Raw genomic sequence first — 18,904 nt, 5'->3', positions numbered from 1 at the left:
CCCGAAAGAAAGCAAGACCTGGGGAACCTTCTCTATACTTAGGGATTAGGTTTCTAGTACTGGAGCAATTGGGTTTGAGGGTTCCTAGTCAGAAATGTGAATTATAAGTTCAGAGGCCATGTGTATTTCTCCCAACCCATGGAGAAATGGCTACAGGAATCCTCTGAGCAGCCATTTGCAGGCAAGAGCTCATGCACTCAGGGCCTAAGCATAGCTCATGTGTCAAGGTAGATGAGATTGGAGCCATGACCTTGTCCCTAATGCAGCCTCAGTTGCAGCAGCTCAGTGCCACTTGTGTGCTCATAGCTCTAGAAGCAACAACAGGTGGAGCCACCTTGTGGTTGGCTCTGAGGGCCCTGGCATTGCTGAGAGTCTGTCATGTAATAGAGCAGGCAGTAGGGAGGTGTGGGAAGGAAGGTCACAGAGGACATGGCGGAGGTCTGGTGCAGGCTGGGGGCCAGGGGCTGGTGTCTGAACTGTGCTGTTCACTGTGGGGGGATTTCCAGGTATAAATGGAAAGATGGGTGCTTTCAAATGAGCAGGATGGATAGTTGGAAATTAAACTGTGGGTTTTATCCAGTATATTTTTAAAATTTCTTATACCTGGCTCAGTGTCTTGCCCTCAGTAAGTAGTTATTAAATATGCATTAATTATTATAGGAAAGAATACATTGAACTTAATCTTCCTTTATCCTTAGGATGGAAAGGGACATGGGAGGGAACGGGGCAAGAATATGCACAAGTCCACACTCAAGTTTGGGCCAGGTCTCTACATTCTTTATTTTTCATGAATGGGTGAAGCCAGGCCTGAGAGAGGAATTCAGAAGCTAGAGAGGCACTTATTTTTGGAGGGGATTTACCACTTTTCCTACAAACAGGGGACACTTGTTGATTTTATCATAGATAACCATGAGGAAAGGTCTATCGAATTGGATTGTGGGGGGCATTGACATGGGCATGGCTTCTACAAAAGTGGCCCCAGCAGCTTCTGTCCCCTTCTCGTCGATGGTCAGCACAGCCTTATGCACGGCCTGAAGGGGAGAGAGAGAACAGAGGTGTGTTTAGAGACTTGGGTGACTGAGTCTGTCTGCTCCATCCCCACCAGCCCATCCTTGTAGCAGGTCAGGGATGGAGACGATTAATCTGGGGGACTGAGGACTGGTCAGGATTCAGCTTCATTGATGGAGCCCCTGGATTACCTGGTCTGGCAACAGTCTAGATTGAAAAACACCCATAATGACAAACAAAAGATACTCAGGCAGATGTCTTTGTATGAGAATTTTTAGAATTAACTCCTAAATCAACACCTAAATCATTATGGAGCAGTGGAAGGAATTTGAATTTCAATCACAGGGATCTACATTCCAATCTCATCTTTCCCAGTGATGATCTGGGTCATCTCAGGGATTTGACTTTTCTTCTTGTAGCCCAGATTTCCTCAATGGGAAGAATACATCCATGCAATGGGGCCCCTGCGATGGGTCATGGAAAGATCCAGACACAATGTAGGCACTCAATAAATGTGTGTAAGTTAGAGTGTGAGTGTGTTTGAGGGTGTGGAGTGAGATGCTTGTGGGTCTGTGCATTTATATGTTTGTTTTGCACCTGTGCATGTATTTACAGTTGAAAGTGTAAGTGTACGCATTTGTGCTGTATTCTTAGGGGTGTTTGTCAATGAGTGTGTTGTATGTGTGGATATGAAGGAAGGAAAAATTTAACATTGTGAGACTGGAAAGTGTATGGCTCAATCAGCTGGTCCCAACAAATAGAGCCAGTGCCCTCTGGGATCCTCTGCCCTCCTCTTCTCTCCCCAGGGGAGTAGTCCCCTCCCTGCCCCTCAACCCCATCCTTGGCCTCTCTCCACCAGGTCTAAACTCCCTTCTTTGTGTCCTCCTGTCCCTTCCACATTCATGCCAGGCCTGGTACCCATGTCCTCAAGCCCTCTCACTGATTGTTCCAGCTCACACTCTCCTCTCCCTCTCTGGTTCCAATTCTCAACCTCCCTGGGAATAGCTCAACTTCAGAATGTGGAGGTTCTGCCCTCTAGGTCTACCATGCAAGTCTATCCTGTTCCACTAATCAATTTCAAGATCTGTGGCACCAAGAACTTTGATAGGAACTTTCACAAACCTAGTACAAAGCAGGCACACAGCACAGAGTCATCAAACCCCTTACTGAATTGGATTGCAGAAATTTCTTTGATGAAGTACTATTTGCCCCCCAAAAATGTCATCCTTATGTGAGGCACTTGTTAACTCAGTCTCAGGGGTTTTACAACAACTGCAAAAGTGACTAGATGCTGGAGCTGGAAAATTCTTTGAAATCATACGCCTAATTCTCTCTTTGTAAATATGGGTAAACTGAGGCTCAAAGAAGGAAAGCCCTGATCAACGTGAGACAGAAAGTCAGTCGTCAAACTTAGAGAAGGTTACAGAAGGCTGTGAAGCTCACGGACACCACCTCCAGGTCTGACCTTTATGGAATTCCAATCTCAGCAGATGCAATTATATTTCCCCGGAGGACATAATCTGGAACTACATTTGTGCTCCTTGGCCTTTCAAAAGACCTCTCACTTGATTTGCAGACTCATGAGCTTTTTTGACCTACAGACTCAGGGGACCGAGCAACTCTTTGGGTCAGTCTCACCTGGGACAGCTTCAGCGGTACATCCTCCGTGATTCCTGAGAGGTCCGCCCCACTGCTGAAAACTCTGGACATGCCCATTTTGCTCAGGAGATGTTTCAGGTCATAGGTTCCAGAAATGGACAGTTTGGGAAAATGCAAATGAGCAGAGCTGCCATGAAGGAAAGACAATGATGGTGTTTCTGAGCATTTCTAAGACCATGCTTACCTCGGCCTCCCCACATTAGAAGTGTTTGCTTGTCTGGTTGTTTCACCATGTAGCCCCCGTCCTCCTCATACCCTGGTTCATGTCTGGCCTTGGCTTATCCACCCTTCTCCTGCCTATGGTGCCTGAGAGTGTGAGCAGCCACAGGTCCTCTTGTCTTGGCAAGTCTCTCTCAGAGGGCTCTCATCTGAGGGGGTTCTTCAGGTAACATCAGTGTGTCCTTGGGGAATTTCATCTTACCCTGTGTGTCCCCAAGGGTCGGAATCCTCAGTGCCCAGTGCAGGACCAGGCTCAGAGGTGGAGGGCCTGGTGCTGAGTGATATTGGCACAAGGAATAAGAGATGGGGACCGCACAGGCTAGATGGCTCAGCTTCCCTTTCCCATGGGAAAAGGCAGGCCCTAGGGAAGGCTGATGATACACAGGCCACTGAAACTTGGGTAGCCCTGATGTGGGCCTGACGTGATGGACCCTGATTCCCTTGAACACAATCCCTTTCGTGGTGAACTCAATTGGGCTGTGGTGGGCTGGAAGGATAAAACCCTAACTTCATTGTTTAACCTTGCATTTTTTTCTATTTGTTTTATACTGTACATAATGAAATAGTTGATCAAGCTGTGGCTGTATTTATGAATTTACATGTGTTTGGGGTGCATGTTCAAGGATGTCATACACCAAACTGTTCTAGAGAAAGATGAACATGCAACATTCCTTAAATACATTCAGAACATTCTAACTTTTGGGCCATTGCTTTGTGGGGCCTTCTCCAAGGAGGCTCTTCCCCTGTCCACACATGACATTTTACCTTTGAATTTCAATTTCAACTGCGGGTTCTACCTGGAAGTCAACATTTGTTCTTGGTTCTATCATAGCACTGCATTGGCCTTTTCCCCTCAGAACTGGGTACAGGATATTGGTAAGGGTCAGTGTCCTAATAAGGAGAAATATCCTAGAGGACAGGACCTTTGCCCCTCCCCTCCCTTACTCTTTGACATCCTCTTTCACAATCTCAACCAGGGCAGATCTGTGTGCTTACATGAGGAGCCAAGGGAGCTGATCCCAAAGGATGTGTGGGGCCCACCTTCCCCTCCCTTTGTGCACCAGAGGTACAAGCAGCTCTGGACAGATCCTGGGTTGAGTAGTCACCTCATGAAACGCTTCTCCAGAAACGTGGAAAGGTGCTCCATGGTGAGTGTGGCCTCCAGGTGCTGCATCTTTCCCAGGTCAGGCAGGATGAAGATGGCTGTGGCGTTGCCCAGGTAGTCCATGAGCAGCACCCAGCTGGAGAGCTGCTCACTCCTGTCCACGTTAAACATGCCCAGTCGAGACATCATGGGCACGGTGACAGTGGTCTTCTCATCCACATGGAATTCCTCTTCCTGGGTGTTCTCAGGTTCAAAGGGTTTCTCCCATTTTCCTGCAGACAGAGTCAAGTGGACGTCAGCCAGTGGAGCGAGGTGAGTTAGATGAATGTGTTGGCATAAGAGCCCTGATTCCCTCTGGATTTCAGCTTCATCATCAGTAAAAAGGGGAAACTGAAATCCATGCAGGCTATTGAAGAGGGATTTTGTGAAGATGTTCTGAGGCTAGTAGACGTTCTAGAATTTCTATAGCACAGAGGCTTAGAGGCACCCAGCTGGTGGAGAAGAGCTTATGGCTTTATCTTGGAACTGCTGGGTAGAGTAAACAAACTTATTATAAATTATCTTTATTTGATGGTGACTTGGGTGATGATAAATGAAAAGTAATAAGTACAATCTAAAGCTCTCCAAGAGCTAACTTAGTACCTACATCAAGGCTAATAATCTGTTCCTACTCCAAAGCTTGAAATTCAGAGACCAGGGCAGTCCCTCTCCTCTGGCATGCCAGGAGAGCATCAGGGCAAGTTGGAGTGGGAGGACCCTTAGTGACCTCTGAGCACAATTCTCTCCCTGAATAGGAGGAGGAGACCTGCCCAGAGTCACACAGGAGAGCAGGGCTCCAGTGGGCTGAGATGGGCTTGGGGCTCTCCATTGAGAACTCTTCCTGGGGAGCAAGGGAGACTTGGTAAAAAGGACCTAGCCCTACCTTTAAGCTCTATCTCCCATCCACAGTCAATTTCCATGGAAGGGTTTGCACAGGGTCTTAGAGTACCCCCTAGGGCCCACATTCTCAGTGGCTGGAAGGCAGGTCAGATTAAACAGTTTTTGACCACCAGTTTTGTGCTTAGCACAGTCCCATGTGTTCTGTAATTTGCTCAACTTTCCTAGAATCCTAACAACAAGGGCATTTCATGTCCACACTGCAGATGGAACCTCAGAGAGGAAAAAAGACTTGCCAGTGGTCACAGTACAGACACATGGCAGAGCAGGGCCTTGAAACAGGTCTTTCTGACATCACACCAAAGTCACACTCCTAGCCCATGTTCTCCAAAGCATGTGCCCCGAGACAGGATTCCATCCATATACTCTGTTAATACTGCTGTATATTCTCTGAAACCCATCTCCTTCCCCTCCCACAACAGAGACTTGCAATGTGCATTAAGACATAAACACTCTGGAAAGTCCTGCAGAGATAGGTATGAAATTATGGTTTAACCCAACATTCCCCAAACTTATTTGAATAAGGAAATATTTTTATTTGATGTATTTTGGAAATTTTATCAAAACAACCCCTTGGCCATAGCCGAAGAAGTTTAAAAACTGAGTGTTTGCTAATATTTTTTGATATTTCCAGGGGACCCAGTTCAGGACGGCTATGTAACCTTACCTTTAAAAAAAATGAAATTCACCACAGTCAGAAGTGCATCTTCACTAAGGTGTTCGACCAAATCCACAATTTTCCCCTGGGTTCCCTTCTCCACGTAGGCATTGATCTCTTTCTTGGCCTCTTCGGTATTCCTGAAGTTGACGGAGAAGGCATCTGAGTGGTACAGCTTCTTGACATCCTCCAAAAACTTAGCCACTGCCTTTAGACTCTGGTTGAGGAACAGCCCATTGCCCATGGTCAGCTGTAGCTGGTTGTCTGGCTGGTTGAGGGTGTGGACCAGATGCTGGAAGTTTTCATGGATCTCAGCCTCTGACCTCTGTGTGAGGTTGAACTGCAGGCCCTCTAAGATCTCAGTGTCAGTGTCACCCTTGGCACCCAGGGCAACCATGGCCATGACAGTGGCAATGCTCACAGGGGAGAAGAAGATGTTGCTGCTGTTAGACTCATGAGATATTTCACGGTATAGGCTGAAGGCGAAGTTGGCCAGGTTTGGGGCAATCTTGTGACTGGTTGGGTGGTGGCCCTCATGCTTGCATGTGTTCGTCTCCTGGGCAGCATCTCCCTGGGATTCCTCAGCCAGGCAGCCAGGAACCAGGCAGCACAGGCCTGCCAGCAGGAGCAGGCTCCAAGAGATGAAGGATGGCATCGTCCTGCAAGAGGCAGAAGGGGTGGCAAGCCCAAGTCAGCCGCATGGGGACTCCCTGTGGCTGCAGAGGGTGCGAGGGACAAGAACCGGACTTTATGAGACATGACCCTGTTAAGCAATTTGATGTATGACATCACTGAAAGGAAAAGAAAAAATCCAGAAAGAGACCGAATCCTTTCCACATGCCTAGCCCTGTTCTATGTCTTTTACAAGAATTATCTCTTTTAAAACTTCCAAGCATATTGTGGAGAAAGTATTGTCATCACTTCCAATTTTCATAAAACAAACCATGTCCCAGAGTGGTGATGTCACCTGTGCAAGCTTATTAAGCAAGTAAAGTGGCAGGCCTGCATCAAAAATCCCAGTCTGTCTGGGCCCAGGATCTGTGTGCTCAACTTCCAAACTTACACCTTCCAGTGACCCAGAGGAGTGAGGCTGAGAGCCTCCCTTCAGCAGGAGGGTTGACGAGGCTACAGGAAGTGCAGGGACTTTCCCACACATGCCAAGGCAGGTCACATCCCCCAGGGATGACGCTGAGCTGAGCACCTTGGAGGCCATCCAGCCACCCCATCACGGACAGGGAACCTGCTACCCAGAGGAGACAGTCTGGAGCAGGCCACTTGTCTAGTACATGCATGAGTCTGAGAGCACCCCGGTCAGTTTGGGATCTTGCCCGGCTTGTCCCCAATTCCACAGACATCTGCAATACCCCTTTTCATTGAGCAATGATGCCTCTTACTTGGGGGACCACTAAACTATGGATTTGACTTTCACTAAGTCCTATAATCCTCCTGGACTGGCTTGCAGGCCCCAAAGGACAAGCCCTCATCCCGCAACCATTCGCAGACCTTCCTTTTCATCTCTAGGTATGTCTTGTTTTCCCCTTTGGGCAGGACGTGAGAAGTGAGGCTCAGAGAAGTCAGGTAACTTGTTCCAGGTCACACAGCTCGTCAGGCAGAGCTGGGCCTGGACAGGTCTCTGCTCTCAGGTTGTACTTGGCCTGCAGCTCAGGTGTCCACATGTGTAGCTGGTCTCCTCATGGGGAATGAAGCTCACTGAATGTGGATTCACTGCTCCTTCTAAGGGCCGGGTCAGCATAGCTCAGGGTTCCTCAGGGTTGGCTCGGAGGCCTTTGGGGGCCTGGTTTTCCTGTTTGTGGGTGGCTGGCCTGGGCATTAGATGCTTAGCAGCCCCTGAGCTTTTCTCACTAGATGCTACAGCAACCCCCTACCCTGTATTGTAACAACAAAAATGCATCCACGTACCTCCTAAGGTCATAAATGCCCCCTTGGGGGAACCTGCAGCAGGTGCTCAGAGCAGGCTGGACAGTGTGGGGGCCTCTTCCTACCTGACAAGAGAGAAGCTGGACCCATTTCACAGAGAGCTTGGATCAACTGAGACCCCACTTAATTACCTTACTCAGTCCAAAGGGCACTTGACCCAGTCAGAGAGGGATGTCCTTTCTTCTGGGTGTGGCCCAGCAGTGGCCTTCAGGAGCACACAGCCCCCTACCCCAGCACCATGTGCTCAAATGCCCCCTAGTCCCTCCATTCCCTGGATGGTGACACCCCCTGGTAGCAGCTGGGAACTGCATCTACCAAACACCCAAGCCTTGAGAGGCCCCTGGCCCCACGATGAGTCCGGGGCCCCACGTGCATGAACAGGCAGCTCTCCTCCCCATCTGGGCACTGGCTGTGACCTGGCGCTGAGCCCCCCGCTGATGTGCCCTGGAGAGGCCGTCTTCCCGCCCTGGACATCAGCTGTGGGGGGGGGGGGGGTGACGAGTCTACAGGGATGTTGAAAAAGCCTTGCTTTTAGTTTCAGACATATCTGGGTCCTCATCCTGGGTCTGTCACCTCCTCTTATTTTATCTTTGTGCTCATTGATGAAATGGAATTGTTGGGAGAATTAGGGGAAATGAGTCCAAATAACAACCCTTAGCTTCGGGGGTCTGGGAGCTTACCTCTTCTGACAAGAAAAGTGGCCCAGGCTGCGAACTCAAGCCTTCAGGGCCAGGGGGGGAGGAAGACGTGTTCACGTGGGGGTGTGAGGCCTCAGAGCCGCCAGGCCTTGCATCTGGGTCCTTCCAGAGCTCAAGGTAGGTGGCAGGCACAGCGTGGAGCCTGCCTGACCTAGGGTGCTCCCACTGTCCAACCATCAGGGGCTGCCTAAGTACAACCCACTCTCAGCCCTGTTGGGGAAACTGAGGCCAAAACAGAGGAGACCCTGCCTGTGGACACACAGCTAGCTGTTAGGCATGGATCTAGAATCATCTTAGGAAAATACCAAGAGTGGGGTGTTCTTGAATTTGGGACAGGAGAACCTGAGGGGGAAAGTTGGAAAAAATTAAAGTCAGGTCTCATCTACCCCCTTGGACCTTTAAAAGTTTATTCCCAATAAAACAACAGAATGGATCACAAAACTTTTCCCTCCACCATCTTTTTTTTTTTTCCTGGCCCTCATGCCTCTAAATAATCCAAATAGAGCAGACCATACACTAGTGAGGGCTGTTTATGTTTTTCTTAAACTCGCCAGGGGTTCAGAGCCAAAGCCAGAGCTCAAATTAGTTTTGTATATTTCCATCTCCCTCCGATTTCTCTTTTACTTCCCAAGTGGATTTGGGCGTCCTACAGAGGGATGGAAATTCCCCGTGTTGGCAGAGCTCAGAGTCCAGACGGGACTTGAGGGCAGGCAGGGTGGTGGCGGGTGGGGTGGGGACGCTAAAGACGCCGAATGGCCTGAGGTCAGAGGCTGGGGCTTGCCGCCCTGGCAGGGCCACAACCGTCCACTTGTCCTGGACTGGCCCCCCTTGCCCTGGGCCTCCCTCTCCTTACCTGCACCTGGCGGGCTGCGGGAGGAACAAAATGAGGGCCTCTGTGCACTTACAGATTCTGATTGGAGGTGGGTTTGGGATTTAGCCCAGCAAACCTGGGACTGAGAATTCCCGCGGGGCGGGTTATGGGTCAGGTGCCTCCCACTGCGGGAGCCGCTTGCGTCTAAGGGGTGGCAGGCTGGTATGGGGCGACTGCAGCTGGGGTGCAGGCGGGGAACACCCACCCATAATTTTCCCGGTATTGCATCATATACTGAGCTTTCCTCCTTTCAAAGGGAAGGACTGAGGCCCAGAGAGGGGCAGGGCCTGGCCGAGGTCACACAGCTAGTCAGGGGCAAAGCTCCGGCCACCCAGTGTCAGCGTCAGAAGTGGGCCCTGGGGCCTGACATTGGCCTCCAGACTCCTCTTTTTGGTTCATTTGCCTCTCCATCTGCTCCCTACAACCTGAGGGGCCCCCGGCCTCCGTTTGCTCCCTCCTTTCAGTCAAAGCAGCTCCGTAAAGTCCAGACCAAAAGCAGGAGGGCCTAAGGGTGACATTTCTAGTATCCGGGGCAGGCAGGAGCAGGATTCACAGGGCAGGGATGATGACGCCAGCTGTCCTTTAGCCTAACTCACACCGCTCCCACCCAGCAGCCTGCCGCCTGGTGGGGACCGAGGAAGTGACAGCGACAGAAGGCCACCGGGTTGAGGCCCAGAGTGGGGGCAGCCCCGCCCTTTCCCGCAGGGTGGCCTCGGGCGAGTGAATGTCCCTCTCTGAGCCTCTGCTGCCCATGTACAAAATGGAGAAAAGATTCCCAGGCAGGCAGGGGCGGGGGGTGGACTGCATAATGGGTGGGAGGCCCCTGGGAGGCATGGGGTGCAGAAGCACCCCCCCAACACTACCCTGCACCCAGGCCGGCTTTGGTTCCAGGCGTGAGAATGGCAGACTTCTCTCTGACAAATCGCCACATTCCCCAGCTCCAGAGCCGGGCCCGTGTCCAGGGAGCTGCCTCTGAGTTTGGTGAACTTTATGTGCCATCCTCCATTTCCTTTAAGGTCCATCAGCCCCAAGCCCACTGCTAAGCCAGCAGCAGCAGCAGCAGCAGCAGCAGCAGCCTCACACTTACTAAGCACCAGGTGTTTCCTGTGCATGGGCCTTTAATCTTCCCGCAAAGCTTACCCTGGGAGAGGGGAATTGTTACGAGCCCCATTTTATAGCTGGAGAAATGGAGGCACAAAGAGGTGCCTGAAAACCCCAGACCTAGGAGCTTAGGAACTGGACTTCTTGCTGGGCATCCGGATTCCAGACCTGGCGAGAAGCCCTTCCCTCCATCCAAAGCTGAGGCCAGGGAACCTCGGAGGCCGCCTGGCTGGAGGGAAAGGGGGGCGCTGCTAAGCGACTAGGGTCAGGCGCTCTGAGGCCGGATGGCCATTAGCTGTGACCTCAGACAACACACGCACCCCTCTGGATTGCGCAGGCTGAGCACCCACAAAGTGCTGAGAAGCGCTTGGCGCACGGTCAGCTCTCAGCAAGCCCCAGTGGTTCCGGGGTGCCAGATGGGCCGCGAGCTTCTCCGGCTTTAGTCTCCAAAAACCAACTGCAGAAAAATCAAATCCGTTAACGCTCCAGAGGAGCAAGGCCGGATGGGGGTGGGAGGAAGGGAGAGAGGGCAAAGGCCATCTCCAGTTTGCACAAGAGGACCGAGATGCCAAATCAGGCAGAGGCCCGAGGCCGGCTCAGGATTCTGGTGGTCTGACCCGTGCCTGAGAGTCGACCGTGGTGGGGAGAGCTGGGGGCTGGGCCAGGCCGCCCGGGTTTCAATCCTGGACCCTTTATGAGCTGGGGCAAGCCGTCAACCTCTGTCCCCGATTTCCTCATCTGTAAAATGGGTTTAACTGCGGTAACCCCCTCGGAGAGCTGTTGTGAGACGAAATGCAGTGATCCGAGCAGTGAGCCGAGAAGCGCCTGGCGCATTTCCAGCTTGGGGCTCCCTGTCTCCCACTGTACGTGGGGGACCATCCGGGCTGGTCCCGTTCTGCTACTGGGACCTGCCCAAACAGGCTGGAGGCCAATGAGGTCCCTCCATGAACATGGGCTGCTAGCGAGCCCCTCCTGGGTCTCCCCTTCCTCATCTGTGGAGGGGGAAGAGGGGGTAAACCCCGCAGAAGGGGGATTGCGAGGTTTAGGGGACCCAGCCGACAGCAAAAAGCCTGAAGACACGGGGGCTGTGCGAAAGGAGCCGCTGCCCTTGTGGTTGTCGCTGTGTCCCGGCCCCGGTGTCCTTCTGGGGTCCCAGGAGAGCAGTGCCAGGCCCCCCCACCCCCAGAATCGAGGTCCAGGCTGAGACTGTACACTCACCCACGGATATCAGGGAGCCCCTGGGGAGGCTTGGGGAGCAGGGGCCTGGGATCCCCCTGCATCCTGCCTGCATCCCTGGGGCTGCACCCCCCACCCCCGGGGGGTCCCAGGCCTGCCGCCTGCCTGGCTGCACAGGGATGAGGGTCCCCTCGCAGGCGCTCCCAGCAGAAGGCACACTTACGATTTGCTGTCCCCGGCTGGCGACCAAGGCTGGCGACCGAGGTTGTGGAGACAGAACCCTGGGCTCATCCGTATTTAAGCGCTGGTTTCGGGGGGGCAAGGGGGAGGCTGCGAGTGAACATTAACCAAGGTCACCCAGTTATCAGAGGAGCAAACAGGGACTAAGTCCACTGACCGGGCGCGAGCTGCCCACGCAGCCTGCCCTTCTGCTCCCTGCACGGCCCTCCGCTCCCTCCGCCAAGCGGAGCCGCGTCCCAGCCCCAAGACCGCAGCGTCCTGGTCCCGGGGGGTGGGTGGTCAGTTCTCCCTCAGGACAGCACACTTGGCCATCTTTGTGCTCCCGCTGCAGAATCCTCAGGGGCTGCCCTGTCCTCCCAGCAGCAGGAGTGACCATTTACCGAGTCACCTCTGAAGGCCTGGTGCTGCAGATGTCCCAGGGAGGGGTGGGGGCAGAGGGGGAAACTGAGGCCCAGAGAGGAGAGGCCCCACATCCTAAATCACCCAACCAGTCTCAGATATAAAATCCCTCTCGACTTCCCTGAGGGGATGGCGGGGCATGACCGAGGCTGACCTGCCCACTTTAGGCCTGCGAGGCTCTCCAAGGGGCCCAGAGAGGAAATCTGTAAAGAGAGTCTGGCTCTGGGGGAGGCTGCCCTGGTCAAATCTTGCCTGGATGTGCCACTGAAGTGCTGTGTGACCTGAGGCAAGTTGCTTTACCTCTCTGAACCAGGAGGTGTTTCCATCTGCCTCATAGGCATTGGAAGTTCTACCTCCAAGCATCGTTGCCGGGGGTGCGAGGGATAACTTCTGTCACATGGCTGGCCCACAGTAGGCCCTTTCTCTCGCCTCCACACCCTCTGTTCAGCCCTGCTATCTGGCTGCTCTGAGCAGGAGGTGCGGTTCCCAGCACACGGGTGCAAGGCACACACTGCTCACACTGTCCTCGGGAAGGGGGCCCAGGCCACAGGCTGATCCGGCCCTCGGGGGCCCTGATGGTGGTTGGGGGCCAGAAGTTACCATGGGGGTCGGTAGGCCCAGCCCATTGCCGCCCCTCTGGACTGTGATCCCTTCATCCCACCCCACGGCAACCCTCTCACTCAGAGGCAAAGCCAGAGTCCCTTCGGGGACCCACAAAGTCCCCTGATGGGCTCCTTCTACTCTGACTCCAGTGATCACTGCATTCCAGCCTGAGAGCATCTGTGCTGGCTGTTCCTTCTGCTTGGAACATGTTCCCTCACTCTTTTCAGACCTCTGCTCAAATGTCCCCCAATCAGAGAGGTTTTCCGTGGCCCCGCCCTAAATGAACCAGCATCCCCCGCCCATGCTCTCCCTCCCGCATCTTTCTCTGGTGCTGCAGAGATGGCGGATGCAGCCCTGGTGACCTGCATTGGGGCTGCAGGCTCTGCTTTGCCCACCGGCTACCCCGTGGCCTGGCACCTGCTCGGCGCATAGGCGGCTCTCAGTCGGTATTTGTTCAGTGAGTTCGTGAGTGCATGATTTTTGACCCTCCTCATTCACCCAGTCCCCGTTTTGCTTCCTCCTTGGGGCTTTCCCAGGTGAGTGACCCCCTGGGTTCCTTTATACACAGGTTCAAAACAAGGACTCGGGGGCCAGGCGTGTCTTACCGGCTGTGAGATCTCAGACGAGTTCTTTAACCGCCCCGTGACTCAGTTTCCCCACCTGTAAAGTGGGCCCTACCTCATTGGGCTGCTGTGAGGATTAAATGAAGCGGTCCAAGGTCGCTCCAGAGCCGGGCGTGCACAGCTCAGCCTGCCACCCGCCTCACACCCCGCGTCAGTGCGTCTTCCTGATGTCCCAGCCACAGCCCTGCTGCCCGTGATCAGGGTGGGCGAGGAAAGGGGGCATCCCAGGAGCTGTCCCCCAGGCAGCCGGCCCCTGGGCAAGGCTCGGCCTCCTTCAGTGCTCACAGGACGCCTGTGAGGCGAGAATGAAAGCCGTCCACCTAGCGGGAGTGGAAACCAAGGCTCTGCTCTGGCCCGCCCCGCCCCAGCGCCATCATCCGGCTCCCGGGCCCCTGCTCTTTCTCCTCAGAGACTGATGGCATTTGCCCTAGGACGCTACACCCGCTCGCGGCCTGTGGAGCTCGGCCTGCCCTCCATACCTCCTGGGCAAGTTTCTTGTCCTCTCCGGGCCTCTGTTTCCCCATCTGTACGAAGTCCCCAAGGCCAGCTGCCCCTCCCATCTCTCAGCCTCCCCTCAGTGGGCAATGCTCTCTGGTAGGTGGTCCACCTTGGCCATCTCCCCACCGCGGCCCGTGGCCTGGGGGCTGGTCAGGGGGCGTGTCCCCCCTACCTTGGATCCCGGGTCCTGGCACGCTGCGGTGGCCACTGCGCTGCTGGGTGGACCAGCCTGCTCGTCCTCCTCCGCTCCGAGGCTCCTGGGCCGCTCGGGGGGGGTGGGGGGGGCCCGGGTGCTTGCGTGCACGGCAGCCTCTGCCCGCCCAGGAGAATACAGCTCCTGGCAGAGACAGCAGGCCCGGCAGATGGGGGCACCCGGGCAGGAAGTAGCCTTGCGCAAAGCAGCTAGCTTGTCAGGCGGATGCCAGCCCGTCCCCGCCCAGCCCCGGCAGGGCTGCCTGTCAGCAGCTGTCCCGCCCTCGCCTCCTGGGGCTGTGTGACCCGGGACTAGTCACCCTGTTCCTCTGAGCCTTTGTGAGAGGGGCGGCCCTGGCTCAGAGGATTCGTGGAGAAGGCACGTGTGACCTCCTGGCCCGGGGCCTGGCACACGGAAGCTCGGCCGGTGCCCAGGGCCAGCTGTGGAGGAAGAGGCCGGGCCGCCTCGGAACTGCCCACAGGGAGCCGTGGAGGCTGGGAAGGGTCTTGTGCACGGGAGAAGGGCGCATCCCAGGCCCTGCCTGGGCGCAGCAGGGATGGGCAGATCCCACGGGCGGGCCCGGGGGTCTGGGTCCTCCCTGTTATTTTTGGGTCAGGGGCTGCCCGGCCTGCCCTTCCTTGTCGCTGCGTCTTTAAACACCCGCGCTGCCCTCTGTTCGTCTTCCGTGGTATTTGCCACTGCAGGAGCACTGGGGTGCTGGGGAAATGATCAAGGGCAGAACGCCTGGGGGCACCCAGCGGCCATCCTCGAGGGGTCTGTGCCCACGAGCTGCAGGCCAGGGTGGGGTGGCTTCTAGAACCTTCCATCTCAGCACCTGGCTGACTCCCTGGAGGGAATGCGCCATGGCTGGCAGTAGATAAGGGGCACTTCCGGGGAGCCCCAGGCCTCCACGGGGCCCTGACCGCCAGCGGGAGCAGTGGTGCGGGATGGGGAGAAGCGGGAGGGCCGAGATGGAGGGGAGCAAGGGGCGGGTGGGCTGGAGAAGGGCCCTGGGCCCCGTGGCTGGACCTCAGGGGAGCAGAACCCACTGGCAGGAGTGTGGGAACCACACCGTCTCTCCCGCTCTCTCCTTCTCTAGGGGGGCAGAGTAGGTCAGTGGTTAGAGCCTGGGCTCAGAGGCTACCCTATCTGGGCCAAACCTAATCTCCACCACTCTCTCTTTGTGTGATCTTAGACAAGCCCTTTAACCTCTCTGTGCCTCAGTTTCTTCAGCTGTAAAATGGGGATAACAATAGTCCCCCCAAGACGATGAGGAGTAAATGAGAAAATAATGTGTAATGTGCTTGGGCGGCCTCGGGCACGTGCAGGAGCCCCAAGTCAGTACTAGCCACCTCTGTCATCTTTGGGGACGTGCCCTGGGCCTGAAAACCTTTTAGATGACTCCTGGGCTCTGAGCCGAGAAAGGCCACTGTGCTTGTGCCCAGGCTCGGCAAGCAGTGCTGTGTCCAGGGACCCTGCCTCCGCTTCAGGCCTTGCTTATCAGAGAAAGCCTCCACTCCCCTCGGGCCGGGGCTGCCCTCCTTTTGCTCTGAGAGGCACAGGGTTGGAAGCAGCTAGCATCTCTCAGAGCACCTGTGAGGTGCAGCCACGCTGGGTGAGCGGCAGTGGAGGCAGGCAGACTTGGACTCAGGGGAGCCTGTACTTTACCTCTCTGAACCTCAGTCTCCTCATCTAGAAAGTGGGGATAATAGCTCAGTTCTCACAGGACTGTTGTGAGGCTTAAATGAGGAGATGCTTGCAGGGTGTTTAGCACAGGGTCTGGTGTTGGCACAAACAACACTTCTCATGGATGGTTTTAATGACTAGGGATGGCTAGGCATTCCAAGATTTTAGCTTCCGGAGGGGAATTGAGTTTGCACAATTACTTCACCTACTCTTGGCCCTCTTGGGAATGCACCAACTTGCCACACCCTGGTGGAGCCTTCTTCCCTGTGTGTGCCACCTCCGGTGCAGCTTCCTGAGTGCGATACGATTCCTGCTCTCTCCAGAACTATGTGGCTTATTCACAGATCCTTATTTTCACTCCTCGTCTTAATCAGATAGGGGAAAAAATAGAGCCTATCTATGTGCTATAAGTGACAACATTGTTAATAGAAGGATAAAACATGCATTTATAGTTCCACCCCCTGCTTATTAAAATTAATACAACATAAGTGCCATTATGGGCTTGCAGCTTTTAAGAGACTAGCCCTGGCCTAATGAACCATAATTATTTCCTTTTTGATGTTCAAATCCCATTTTGGCCCACAGGCGCCCCTCTCAGTCCTCTCTTCTCTCCTTGCAGCCATCCCGGCTGACATTCTGGAAAGCCCTCTCTCGCCTGGTGGGGGTGGCACCGTGTCCCAGGCCATCCTCATTTTTTCCTGCCCCATGATGTGGAGTCAGTGCCCCTCCCTGAGGTTTCCAGCTGGAATAGGAGAGAAAAGCCAGCAGGGCAGGCCAAGGGAGGCACTTTGGCACTCGGTTTTCTAAATGCAAGCCCTGGGTGTGTGGCTCAGATAACGGAGAGCAAGAGGACTCTTAGAACTTGCCTAACGCAGACCTTGGGCTAAGGTACTGCCCCTGCCCACGCAGCTCTGTTGACCTTGACCACGTGTGTTTGCTGGGCCTTCCGGAGCACCTCTGCTCTCTTACAACACAGATCCCCAGCCTGTGCTGTGCACTCACTCCGTGCCGGGCGCTCTTGAAAATGCTGGGTGGGTATCGACTCACACAATCCCATGTTGTGAGCACCATTATTGTCATCAGATGAGGAAAGGGAGGCACGGCGCATTACCATGGTGCTGGCAATGCGGCCAGCCTGCCTCCCTCCCTCTCTACTCGCTCCCACTCCCCTCCTCTATCTATAATCAGCTTATGGGCTCATCTCCAATTTCTCCCATCTGCTAATGGATCTGTTCATTTATTCGTTTATTCACTAAATATCATGCATTTATCACCTCTGGGGTGCCAGGATCAGAGTGTGGAAAGGAGAAGTGTCACTCTGGCGTGGGGGTGGGGCAAGGACCACAGAGGCCCTTGCCGACGTCCAGGTGAGGGGGGCCCAAGCAGCGGGCTGGGGAGGAGGGGTGGATCTGAGAGACAAGCAGGAGGCAGGAGCAGTGGGAGAGGTGGCAGATTAGAGGGCTGATGGGGGACCGAATGCCAGAGGGGTGCTGGAGCCCTCCGGACTCTGTGTTCAATTCCTTTTCTTCCAGCCTTCCCTGCCTCCCCAGACAGGCTCTCCAACCCCTCCCATGCTGGGAAGGAGCAAAAGCTCCAAGGGCAGCTCCGAGCCAGCGGGCAGTGCCCCGCAGGTGATGAGACGCCCCTGACGGATGTGGGGCCCTCACGACTCCTCTCCTTTCCGGACCCATCTCAGCTCTGGGGCTCAGCCTTCCCCTCCCCCAACCCTTACTCAGTAGCTCCTCCTCCTCCGGAATATCTGTCAGGGAGCTGAGACCTGCTCCCCCCAAAACCTTGCTTCTCCTGAAGCCCTCTCCAATGGGGGGTGCGCCTTCTCCAGCGGGGTGCTCCTCCAGCCTCCCCTGGTTCTCCTGGCCTCCCCACTGCCTCTGAACCTGGACCCTCCCCTTCTCCAGCTCAGGCCTGAGGACCCCACCCCACGTCACAGGGATGGGCCATCGCTCAGCATCCTAGGGGATGTCCCTCTGCACCCCGGGCCTCCTGCTTCCTGTCCGTCTCATCTCCGGAGACCTCCTTCACCCTCTCCACTCGTGTGTGCCCCGTGGCCAGGCCGAGGCCCCACCGGTCCTTGGCTCTCATGAGCCTGCCAGTGGGAGACAGATGGAGCTGGTGGGGGTGGCCCGCTTTAACCTGGTGGCCCAGCCCTTCAGCCACACCTGCCGACGCCTTTGTGGTAGACAGAATCGTGTCCCCCCAAAGATGTCCATGTCCTGATCCCCAGAACCCGTGACTATGTGACCGACATGGCAAAAGGGACTTTGCAGATGTGATTAAGTTCAGGATCGTGAGGTGGAAAGATTGCCCTGGATTATCCAGATGGGACCGAGGTAATCACAGGGTCCTTAAACAAGGGAGGCGGGAAGGTCAAGTCAGAGAAGGAGACGTGATGGCCCAAGCGGAGGTGGGAGTGACGCGGCTGTGACCCGAGGCATGCGGCAGCCTCTAGCAGCAGCAAAGTTCAAGGAAACATTACCCCGGACCCTCCAGAAGGAATGCAGCCCTGCCACCCAGTGCAGACTTCTGACCTCCAGCGCCGTGAGAGAATAAATCTCTGTTTTAAGCCCCTAAATTAGTAGTAGCAATGACAGACAAACACAATCTTTAACTCCCCTTTGTTTCTCTTTTGTGTACACCCAGCAAAATCCCAACTCCCGAGTCAAATTTGAAAATTTGGTCTTCAAATTACCTTTCATTAGGCAATTCTATAATTTCGTAACAGCGATTTTGGTATGCAAATACAATTTTCATGTGCTTATAGTCATATTGCTCAAAACCTTACAAAACATTTATTATAAAAATCAGTAAAATGGTTTAATATGTTTATAAAAATTGTTGGATGTGTGCACATAAAGATTCTCAAGCTTGTGCAAAAAAGTGCATTTCTATCCCTGGGCTCATAGTGACTCTCAAAAGTAGTTCAAAGAAGAAAGAAGCGGATAGGCTCGCCTTGTCCCCCACCTTTGCTGGCCCTGGGGAGCATGGCTGGAGCCCTGCACTGGCTGCGCGTTGTTGTTACCTAGCTCCTTGGCACGGCATTGAAGGTTTTCCACAGTCCCACCTCCCTCCTCCAGGCTCATCCCAACACCTCCACACACCTACACCAGGGTCAACAAACCACACCCCGTGGGCCAAATCCCACCTGCACTTGTTTTCCTATGGCCAGCAAGGTAAGAATCAGCTTTACGTTTTTAAATGGTTGGGGGATAAAAGAAGCAAACTATTTTATCACATGCAAATCAAATTTCAGGGTCATATATAGTTTTTTTTTGGGA

The 18,904-nt window shown here is 54.4% G+C and overlaps 1 protein-coding gene and 1 long non-coding RNA gene across 6 annotated transcripts in view; one reads left to right on the top strand and one right to left on the bottom strand.

Moving 5' to 3' along the window:
- Nucleotides 1-755: 755 nt before the first annotated feature.
- LOC101423918 (alpha-1-antitrypsin-like) lies at nucleotides 756-14,025 on the bottom strand. Its single transcript, XM_004447914.5, has 6 exons — nucleotides 13,905-14,025; nucleotides 11,593-11,699; nucleotides 5,595-6,244; nucleotides 3,993-4,263; nucleotides 2,647-2,794; nucleotides 756-1,031 (listed from the first exon to the last, which is right to left on the bottom strand). The coding sequence occupies exons 2-6, from the start codon at nucleotides 11,658-11,660 to the stop codon at nucleotides 840-842; spliced, it is 1,329 nt and encodes a 442-aa protein (XP_004447971.2). The 5' UTR covers nucleotides 11,661-11,699; nucleotides 13,905-14,025; the 3' UTR covers nucleotides 756-839.
- The window catches only part of LOC101424364 (uncharacterized), a 42,445-nt gene continuing 36,486 nt past the window's right edge, over nucleotides 12,946-18,904 (top strand). For all 5 annotated transcript variants that reach the window (XR_011648271.1, XR_187783.5, XR_011648270.1 and 2 more), the window contains exon 1: nucleotides 12,946-13,147. This is a non-coding gene — a long non-coding RNA (uncharacterized lncRNA). The remainder of the gene's footprint in view (nucleotides 13,148-18,904) is intronic.

This window comes from Dasypus novemcinctus, chromosome 3, assembly GCF_030445035.2.
Source record: "Dasypus novemcinctus isolate mDasNov1 chromosome 3, mDasNov1.1.hap2, whole genome shotgun sequence".
Taxonomy (NCBI): Eukaryota; Metazoa; Chordata; class Mammalia; order Cingulata; family Dasypodidae; genus Dasypus; species Dasypus novemcinctus.
The sequence above is the reverse complement of the archived record's forward strand: the minus strand, read 5'-3'. Positions and strand labels throughout refer to the sequence as shown.